The sequence below is a fragment of the Glandiceps talaboti genome, chromosome 13, assembly GCF_964340395.1.
Source record: "Glandiceps talaboti chromosome 13, keGlaTala1.1, whole genome shotgun sequence".
Classification (NCBI taxonomy): Eukaryota; Metazoa; Hemichordata; class Enteropneusta; family Spengelidae; genus Glandiceps; species Glandiceps talaboti.
In genome coordinates, this window is record NC_135561.1 from 16,931,881 (window position 1) to 16,943,264 (window position 11,384).

At 36.6% G+C, this 11,384-nt stretch overlaps 1 protein-coding gene across 1 annotated transcript; it reads right to left on the reverse strand.

The window, feature by feature from the left end:
• Positions 1–2,171: 2,171 nt before the first annotated feature.
• On the reverse strand, positions 2,172–10,444 carry LOC144444352 (neuropeptide Y receptor type 5-like). Its single transcript, XM_078133765.1, has 4 exons — positions 10,079–10,444; positions 6,441–6,599; positions 3,165–3,380; positions 2,172–2,297 (listed from the first exon to the last, which is right to left on the reverse strand). The coding sequence occupies exons 1-4, from the start codon at positions 10,442–10,444 to the stop codon at positions 2,172–2,174; spliced, it is 867 nt and encodes a 288-aa protein (XP_077989891.1).
• Positions 10,445–11,384: the final 940 nt, after the last annotated feature.

Below are 11,384 nucleotides of genomic sequence, written 5' to 3' on the forward strand. Positions count from 1 at the left end.
TTGGGGTTGTATGGAAAGCGTTGTCTACGCAAGAGCATTATATTTGAAACAACATTTTTTTTGCTTTGAGTGTGAGGATATATCCATGGCTAGTGCCAGGGCGATGATTTATTGAGTTTGTAGCATTTTTTTTTGAAACTGTCATAACAACATTGTATTACTACAGGTGATAACATTTTATACTTTAGTCAAAGCAAATGTCAAAGGATATTAAATCTTCATTCTGTTTTTTACCAAACACAACATTAATAATAATGTATGAGAGTGATGCATTGCAACGTACTTGTCTCTCATTTTTACATATGAAACCTATTTTCAGTGACTGTTCCACTAAGCGTTATACTCAAAGGGAGAAAGTGATGATTGGTTCAATTATAACGAAGTTGCGTAGACTAGATGTTCCATACAACCCCGGGTCTTGGTTGTAATGTTAATGTCGGTACATATCGTCTATAACATCACACTCATCTTCTGGCATAATATTGTTAGAACAGTTGATTTCATAGAAATTGCGTGTTCTCGCTCAAATTTTAGACGTACAATAAATTATGTCATCAGATCTTTATAAGTCTTCAAATACCAGGTTCAGTCAATTGCAAATGATGGTTAAGTATGTTTCAGTTTACGAGGTAGAATAATGTGAGTAACTTTGAAATATCCAGAATAATGTGAGTAACTTTGACATATTCAGCAAAAATTACGCAAAAAAAGAGTAAAGTCTAAACTCATACCCCTTTTATACAGAGAGAGAGAGAGAGAGAGAGAGAGAGAGAGAGAGAGAGAGAGAGAGAGAGAGAGAGAGAGAGAGAGAGAGAGAGAGAGAGAGAGAGAGAGATTGGAGATGTCAGCCTCAATGGCGTATCAAAAACCTAATCTTTTTTATTTTTACAGAGGGTACACGCTGTGTTTTACGACAAAGTTGTATACTGCCCTCTTTGGTGAAATGACATTTTTTGTTTCCTCTTGTTCTTCAGAAAGATCAAATTCATTTCAAAACAAATGCAAACCTGGTTTCTTTCATTTTTGAAATTCAATACGTTTAGGTGATCTCAAACAGAGCAGTCTCCTTGCCATACGCCATTATAGATAAAGAGCTAATTTACAATTCAGAGTCAGTGTCTCGACACTTCCAAAGTGTATCAAGCCAACATTTTCACGAATACAGTTCCCAAAACGCAACTAATTTTAAAAGATAGTGGAAAAATTCTTTCCCTAATATTCATAATACCTTAGTCCAACATAATTATAAAGATAAAACAACATGTAATACTCTCGAAAACGATTGTTTCATACACGTTCTAACATGTTTTAGCATAATGAAAGCCTTTAACCATAATTTTCCGATCCCATTGACACTTCGTCGCAAACCACGGCCTCTTTTACGGCACCGTCCAGTACGTGCCCTACTGTAGTAAGACGAAAGAAATAATAGCTCTGGTTTGTGAGAATGCATTGACAGGGTGTTTGATGGTGTCCTACGCTGAATGATACCGCAATGTTTACTGCCAGAGAAAGACGAACTAGCCGCTGCCAATTGCAAGGATATGCTGCCCAAATTTGGTTAATAAACTCTCTTTTTTCACACATTAGTAGAGATGGGATCACATAGCCGTCTAGACTTCCCTTGACATTAATGAATAAGATAGGTACATATTCCATGATTGCTTAAGATATTCGTCACATCATTGACTAAAATGTAATTAAATCAAGGTCAAAACGTTTTATTATTACTTGCGCCAGTCCACTGTCGAGCATGGCATTTGTACAGAAAAAGGCGGTCGTCCCCGGGTACTGTCGGTGTATAGCGCCCTCAATGAACGAAATGTCATATCTTCCATCATCTGCTGCCTTCACGAGAATGATGATGGGAGTTCGTACCTGGCTTGGATATCCCTATTTTGTCCATGTTTCGCTACTGCTTCCTCACGTCTTTTCACAACACGAGATTTCATTTCCCCATCGACACTGTTGTTATCTGACACATTTAGCAACCTTCGATTTCCAATTATACTGATGGCAGATAACTATTTATTATGGAATATACGGGGAGGAATGCTTGCCCCATGGTATCTTGCCAGGTCGACCTTCGAGCCTGCTATGAACGCTCGGTAATTACAAGACGAAATCAATTCTGTGTTACGTACACACAAAACTCTTCGAATTCTTGAATCTTAAACGATTACTACTCGATGTGGTGTTGGGGAACCATGTCCAGGATTTCGTAGAGTGGGCGTTGACCTCGTCTTCGTGAATATATTTGTCATGGTATTAAAGAACCGTGATGTACAGATGTCGCTCTGTGTGGAAAAAGAAAGTTGTTTGTTTATATATAGTCGTGTCATTACATTAGCTTAGCAAAGAGTTGCTTAAAAACTAGTAAATGTACCTGATAATTCGATAACGTTGAGTATTTAAAAAAAATGATCGCATTAATTACATATACAGTATGAAATTGTGCTTACTACCACACCAGAGTGACTATAGAGTTTGAATTAGGCGGCACGATAATTTGTATGTCTCAAACAAGCTTTTTGTTACAAATTTTACATAAAACAAAATACAAATACTGAAAGCGCGCAAAAGAATGAAATGTTACTTTTTATGCCACTGTACAAACGTACAGCTCATCATCATTGTCGGTAGAAACATGGGAGATTCGAATACAGAACTGTTTATTTGTGTTCACAGTGAGATACAATGTAACAATTCAAGTGCGTGCGGCTATCACTGTCTGTATATTGTTTATGTAATTCGTAACAAACAAAAACGTGTGTGAGATGTAAAAAAAAAACATTGTGCCGCCTAAGTAAACTCTATAATCTTTGTGGTTTGGTAGTAAAGTTTCATCAATGTACAAATATAGCACCTTTTCTACATATTACATTCGTGAAAATGCAAACATCAGTTAAAAGGTAATGTCCTCTTCATGTTAGTGCTTATATTAGTGGGTCTGTTAGATACAACCATGCAGAGACGTATAAGGAACTGCACATGCTATACTTCAAGATAGCAAGATTGAATAAATACACTTTCTTTTAGGAAATAAATGAACGTGCCAGACATGCAGCAGGCATCAAATGCAGACATCAAAACATTGGCGCCCGCATATCTCTGTTTAGTTACAATATGTTTTTATTTATATTAAAGGCCAAAAAAAAACTCACCCGAAATTTGTTGCTTAGAAAGACATATACAATTGGGTTTATCACAGTATCTGCCATAACCACCCAAATAAAAAGAGAAGCACGGATAATTTTTGTCGTCTGAGGGTGAGTCCTGAGATAGTTGGAGTTATATGATATAAGGACGACGTTGTACAAATTCAGAGGTAACCAGCATAATGTAAACAGCACCACTATTGAAACAAAGGTATGTATCGCCTAAAAGTAAAAAGTAGAAAGGGTGGATATGAGCTCATCTGATCATCCACAATAGTGTTTTTAGTTCTGTAGTTTTTGCGACGCGAATGTTGATGTTATTTGTCATAAAGTTATGCAAATTACAACGATGATGCAATTTGAAGAAGAAGAAAAAGTATAGGACGCATTTAATAAATTTTCTTTTAAAAGAAAATCAAAGGTGTAAACATTTGTAATGATTAACGTGTATTTTATAACTACATAAAACGCCACAAATATATGTTGCAATACACATTCAAGACAAAATTTATAACTTCTACAAAGAACCAGAATTTCCTGTCAGGTATGTTCTCATATGTAAACACACTTTTATTGTTATGAGCTCTTACTGATGATACAGAGAATGAACAATACTAAAACGATTAATCTTTGCTTTAAGTATATAAACACCTGTCTCCCAAGAAGTCCCAGTGAGGGCCATCACTCATTAGTTCAGTGTTAATGCAGGAGGAAACCGGAGTACCCGTTGTTCGATAGAATCAAACTGAACGACATTATTCTTACTTACAGGGTTGTAAATTCAATCGAACCCTGAATGGGTTCGAACCTTGACCGCAGTGGTAAGAGGCAAATGGTTTAACCCCTAGGCCACCGACAACCCAATGGCAATGGGAAAGACACCATTCAATCAATCCAAGACTTGCATAACACAGGATCAGAATACCAACTACGTATACCCCATTATCACAACTGTAGTTTGGCTATGGAATCTATGGTAGTTGTATTTCCACACAATGTAAAAAAACAAAAGCAAAAGGATGATTTAACTGTAAGTTTGGATACCATTATATATTTGTGTGTCCTGCAGACTATAGAACCCCAAGGTGCCAAAATGTCCCAAATATACACATGGTCGATCTAGTTATTTAGTGAGCTATATAATATGCTTGTTGTCTTGGAACTTAACCTAACATGCACTTCGGAAAAATCGTTTGCCGTTACTTGTATTTGTTCACGAAATCCCCCCAATAAAACCAAGAAACACAAATAGGGGTTACCATGCAGAAATGTTCAAAAGATTGAAAAGATATCTTAAACTCAACCCATTTTAGAATACAAATTAGCCTCTGAATACTGTAACAGTGTTAACTCTACAGAACCCAGATTTAAACTGAATGGCTTCCGTAAGGACAAAGTTTTGAGATTGTCGTTCTTACAGACAGTTTATTGTTGGAATACAACAGAACATATGCAATAAGTTATTTTTTCTCGTTGATTGCTATTTGCCCATTGCTATTAGTGATCTCCTGGCCAACCACAGCATGTAACGTGAAGCTTTATAGAACATTATAGCATAGCACTCATCGTAGAAAGAGATTTAAAGGCCAAAAAAATTGTTTCTGGTCAACGCCCATCACTTAAGTACCCTCTTTCCTCGTTATTTTTTTCTTCAGTTCTGTAAGCCAATTCAGTCTGCAGACGAAAGGGAAAACACAAAAGTAACTCTCCCTACATTAATTGCCACTTCAATGAAAACAACTGCATAACTAATCATGAACTAGCCCAGGACATGCCCAACATACACATTTGCTGTAAAGTACTAAATATAAAGAACAGTAACTGCAATGATAAGTAGATTGATTAACATTTGTTGAGAATGTAAAAAACAAATAATCGCATCGTCGCACCACTTTAGACAACATTTCCTGACGAGAAACTATGTTTTCCTTTTTACATACATACATACATACATACATACATACATACATATAACATACATAAATAAATACATACATTCATAACCTATATTTTTGGCACAATAAGAACACGACCTATATTTTTGGCATAATGACAACATTTCGTGTTGTAATATTACATGGAAAGTAATATATTCGTTCTCGATCGATTAAATAAAATGGCGTCCATCACAATGCTGAATGTACATGTACCGTTGTATGTACGAGTGTGCCCTTGCACTGTGGACGAAATTGGCGATTGATTTGATTTGTAACGTTCAAACGTTGAAGCCGTTAATGTCCATGACGATCTTGTGTACAATGTACCGAATATTTGCCAATATCTTATTAAAACTAAAAGCTACATTAGTAATATTTTCAGGACAGGTGCGCTTTGGTATCGCAAATGTGTGTACCAAGTTATAATGAATGAAGGAATGAAGCGTGCAGTCTTGAGATACAGCCTAATTACCGAAAATCATTAATTACGTAAATTGCTCATTAATATTCACGGGATTTTTACCAAAACCTAAAATCAAGTCTTGCCATTACCCTACGGAATACGTCTTCAAAAATTGAGCAAGCCGTTATGGAGAAAACGCTGACACAGACAGACAGACAGACACACACACACACACAGACAGACAGACAGACAGACAGACATACAGACAGACAGACAGACAGACAGACAGACAGACAGACAGACAGACAGACACACACACACACACACACAGACTTCCACCCATAAATATATCTCTTCCTTACGGAAGAAAAAAGGAAGATTTTCATTAAACGTAAAACAAGATGGAGAACCCCTGACTTCATTTCACTGTTGGAAAAGGTTATAAACAATAGTTCACATGGTAAAGATTTAAAAGATTTGAATAACTTCGGTTTTCAGGGAAATGGTTGCCAAGGTATATGTTAACATTAAGAATACTTCTCAGCAATCACTCCGTAGCCCGGATGTGCAGAACATATAATGACTATCGTACAAAAAGTGATAACGTTGTAAAAATGGCTTTTTTTGTTAGTGTAGGTCTATTTTTTTTTTATATTCATAATGTGAAATTTCTTATTTTGTTACCTTTCTTTTCTGTCGTATTATCTTCCTATCTCTCGCCTGATCAGCTATTCCAGGTAGATGACGGTTCCATAAGTGTATTCCAATGTGTCCATAACAAACACAGAGAACAGCGAGAGGTATAGCAAAGGTGAATATAAATAACAGCCATATGTATAACTCCTTCGGATTCGCTAGATGTGATGACGTTGGCCAGTCCTCTTCGCATATATTTGCAGATGTATTATTAGACAGTTGCACGTTGTTTACGACACAAAATACGAATTTCGGACTGGCTATGCCGAACGACACTAACCAAGTGAGAGCGATGAGTGCTGCTATTTGTTTGGAAGATGCTTTTATATGTAATGGATACATCACAACGTGATATCTTTCTATTCCAATGGCTGTCATGGTAACAATGCTGACGATTTGCGAAACCTGGTAAATAACAGGGAAACAATTGTCAGCACTTCAAAATAAGTGTTATTTCTGGCCAAATGTGTCGAAATATTGGGTCCAATGAATAAAATTTGCAAGTTACCTTGATCGTTAATTTGATATTCATCAATTATTCACACACTTAAAACGCATTTCAGATTCACTTCCTATTTGTTATGTAGATGAGCTTTGTTGCTATGGTAACCGTTTGTAATTGGTGATATCAATAACCACGAAAAACAATATTCTTGTATCTGTGGTGATTCAAAATGGCAGTACAAGATAAGGTTATTTTTACATTTAATCCCAATATCTTGCCTGCTCAGTGCCATCCATATCCATCCATACCTCCCTCCCTCATCAATTCATCCATTAATTTTCTCATTTCTAAAAAGTTTAATGATTGTACTAAGCTTAAATAGCATATCGACTGATAACTACATCCCTGTGAGGATTACCAGTGGTTTATCGATCAATTTGAAAGTCATATTTGATTTACTATTTTCAAGACTGTATGAATTATTGATATGAGAGGTTCGGACGTGATTTGAATGTCCAAGAGGAATTGAACACATATCGTAGCCTAAAAATCGCAATATGTGTAGTAACCTTTCATGGTGTACTTTAAAGAAAATGAATTTCAGTTGTAATTGTATACTCATAACTTGTAACATGAGAGACACACTTATTCTTTTTATAATGTCATAATTGCCGTACAGTACTAGTGACCCGCGACTAGTCTTAACGTCACTGCCATACATAATCACTGAATTGCTACATTTCATCGGCTAACTCGACAAAATATCTTACTAACACTGTTACATTTCGATAAAATATCTTTGTTAATAGTATTGCTACATTTAAACTAACATTGTTACATGTCATCCTCTGACTTAACAAAATATCTTACTAACATTAATACATTATACATATATCGCCTAATTCGACAAAATATCTTTAAAATATCTTGGTAACAGTGCTACAGTTTCATCATTCGACTAAACTGAAAATCTTACTAACATGACTCGACAAAATTAAACATCCTACTAATATTGCTACATTTCATCGTCTGACTCGACAAAATATCCGAAGAAGTCCATTTCAAGTTGCCGGTACCGCAGGCGGTTCCCGCGGGAATCCAAACCCTCCGTACCGCCGGCGGTTTTACCGCTTTGTTACCGTGCATACTAGTATTCATGAGAAACTCATTACCGCTTGACATGGCATAACGAATTCAGTGTGAATGGGGTACCTGAATATTAATCAGATCGTTGTTTCTGGTCGGTCCAGCGGGAACCGCGGGAACCTCGGTTTCTTCCGTCAATACAAAGAGGTTTTAGACAGTAAAAAGTTACTGTCTATGGTTCTATGAGAATACAATAAAATGGCGATAATAAAGATAATATAGATGTGTATAAGCCAAACGTTTATGGTAGGGGTAAAAATATGCTCGTTTTATATGATCGTATAAATTCACTGCAAGTAATGTTATAATTGGTTAACTGCGACGTACGTTAAAAATCATCAGACGATTTCGAGTCAGGAAGAAACATTGCCATACGAATCAAGTTTATTGGAACATGTAATCAATTTGTGACGAAAAGTCAGAAGTGTGAGCGAAAACATATAGTTTATGACGATAAAAAAAAAGTTTTAGATGTACATGTACATTGTCAAGCGAGTACAAAAAAAGACATGCGCGAAGAATACCAGTCGATACGACACTACGTTTTCATATCGTTATTAAAACCATCCCCATCGACGTTTGGTACAAAAAAAATATTGGGCGGCATAGGGCAATAAAAAAGGTGCATCAAGGTGAATGCCGCGTGTTAATTGATATAATGTATTATTAGAGTGTGCCTATCAACATAGTGTGAAACGGACCACATACTCATATAATTAAACCCTCCATATCAAAGTGTAGTAAGAGGTTGTATGACTTATTAATTGTCCAGTCTTTGGTGACAACAATTAGTCTTTAGTTGAGAGGTGTGACCGAAATCAAATAGTTACGACAATAAAACAGTATTAGACACAAATGATGTACATGTACACGCGAGTAGAAAAAAAGGCATGTACAAAAATATGTCAGTCGAAATGTGCAACTATTTCATACACAAAGTCTTCGGGTGGCCATGGCCGCGACGATTTGGTCTCGTGTAACCTCATGATTTTTCAGATATTCCTTTCTGAAGTATGCACAACCTAAAGTAAAGCAGTTACGTTTTATTATAAGAGCAGTTTTCATTTCCTTTTATACCAAGCGCACATGGCAAGGGGGACGTAACATGACCCCCTGACCGACCTTGAAGTAATCATGACGTAGCTACTAGTGTGAACAGATCTGATCGCCACATTTTCGTATCGATGAACACGCCGCGCCATTGCTTATAGACTTTCTGGTGTCGCAGAAGTGTCCTCGCAAGTTTGACTAATTGAGTCCAAAATCTTCTTACAAATTGCAGATTTTATTCGCATTTTACGATTTGGCGAGTGGGCATTATTATTTTAATCATTTATCGATACTGTGACGTGAGGGTTCATGTCGGTACCTGTTTAAGTTGTGTCAGTTTTGAACATCAATCTCAGTGTCTGAACGTCACCCATGTCCCCATTGAGTTCGGTGGTCTACTGAATTCAGAAAAAAAAAATGCGACAAATCATTGGACCTGCAAAACATCTCCGAATAGCATCGTGTGCGACATGTTTGCGATCTATTGTTCTCTCATGAATAATGAATTTAGGTGTTATCGGAATAATCAAAGGACATGCCACACAAAAGACTATGGAGATAATGAAGTGGTCCCGGTAACGTCGGTTTCCCGTGTACATACAAGCTCATTACTGACAGCTGAACCCGGTACCGCTGTTACCGCGGTAAAGGTGTGTTTCCCGCGGGAACCGCCCGCGGTACCGGCAACTTGAAATGGACCTCTTCCCTAACGCTGCTATATTTTATCGTCTGACTCAAGAAAACATCTTATAATGACATTGCTACATTTTATTGTCGGACTTCATAAAATATCATACTAAATTAACATTGCTATACTTTACCGTCTGCTTCGACAAAATGTCTTACTAACATTTTAGTTGTTCCTCTTTCTTTGCATGTGATATCATCATCTTAGCATAATGTGTTATACTTCATACTAATTTATTAGGTCTGATTAGGAGAATGATATTTGTTATGCTGGCATATTGCTAACTGTGTATGATTTTGAGATGATCTGCCAAAATATCAGTGGCTTAAGTAAAGAAAATGTAACGATGTACCTTTTTGTGGAGTCAGGCAATAAAAAGTAGCAATACATCAGTGACAAATTTTGAGCCGGGTGATGAAACATAAGTGTTGATAAGACTTTTGAAATATGTTGAAATATAGCAATATCAAAGTAAGGTTTAATTAGTTACAATAGACGCTTTGCTTCATGTTTACTCAATGACATTTAAGTTAACTAGGCAAAATACGGACTTACCTTGAATACAAATGGTATAAACTTACACAGCACTTCACCAAAAGCCCAACCATTCATAAACGTGGAAGAGAATAGGAACGGCAGACACACGAGACCCAATGTCCAATCCGAGATGGCTAGATTCAAAACTAGGCTATTCAGTGACCGTTTTCGTTTCTTGCCATATATCATAAAACTTATAACGACGATATTCACAGCAGCAGAAATGATAGAACCGATGATAAACATCGCGATAAGGATGGTTTCTGTTCCCACCGGAATAGGTTCGAACTCTCCATCGAATTCATAACTGTAGGTATGTTCGTAGCTATCTAATGTTTCGTTCAATGGAGCTTTTCCGTCAACTTTAGACATGTGTACCTCCATGATGACAGAGATTATATGATGTATATAGGTTTCAATAACGTAAGAATACAATTTGTGACAGACTTGTATTTTCCACAGTGGGCGATTTTAACAGCTAAAAGTATGTCCAGGGTTGTTAGATGAACAAATGTCATCAGCGTTACTCATCCATATAGAATACTACAGTAGATTCTTCCCATAGGCTGTTGATACTCAGTACGACTTGCCATGGTATGCCATTCATGTTCCTTTTTCAAAAGCCAATTGATGCAATGACAGATTCGGTTTATATGCAGCTGAAAATCGCCTTGTCTTGTCGGGGGGTGCTCCAACTAGATGACAGTATCCCGGTTCTGATGTACTTGCTTCCCACGATGCTACCCTTGGCTTTAGTCACTCTACGCAAATACTGCATAGGTGTGCAGGAGTTTACTTTACAATACATCACTTGTACCGAGGATGGTCGTAAAGAGAATTGTTCAGGTAATGCAAGATTGAAACGTTTATTTTGGTAATGCTCTGATCAAAAGTGGTTACGACACAGTTTTGATATTTTTTGTACATAAAGTCTGATACAATGTGAGAGAAAGTTGTGCTAATTTAAAAATGGTAATACAAATCCAAGGTGTATTGAGAAGTGCCCATTTAAAGAAACTGACCAGACCAAATACATTTTCTTATAACAAATTATGTAGTCATAAGGCCTCCGTATATTACAACTTTTCTTTTTCCCAGACCCCTGTCTATTTGCCATAATTATGTAGCACTACCGCCAAACTACTAATGGAAATAACGAAGTTATTTAGCTGTACATGGTTCATTTTTATTTAAAATGCAATTCAATGCACTGTCTAATATTTCCCTCAACTAAGTTAACTGGTGAAATTATCTATGAACGAGTAACATCGTGGACATTCTAACGTTCATTAATAAAATACTTCAGTCAACAACATAATCCACT

Excerpts from the sequence above, each read along its gene's own strand:
- LOC144444352 (XM_078133765.1), bottom strand. The coding sequence starts at position 10,444 with ATGGAGGTACACATGTCTAAAGTTGACGGAAAAGCTCCATTGAACGAA. Across the intron at positions 6,600-10,078 it reads TTATACCATTTGTATTCAAG|GTTTCGCAAATCGTCAGCAT; the intron begins GTAAGTCCGTAT and ends GTTATTTACCAG. Across the intron at positions 2,298-3,164 it reads TTCTAAGCAACAAATTTCGG|AGCGACATCTGTACATCACG; the intron begins GTGAGTTTTTTT and ends TTTTCCACACAG.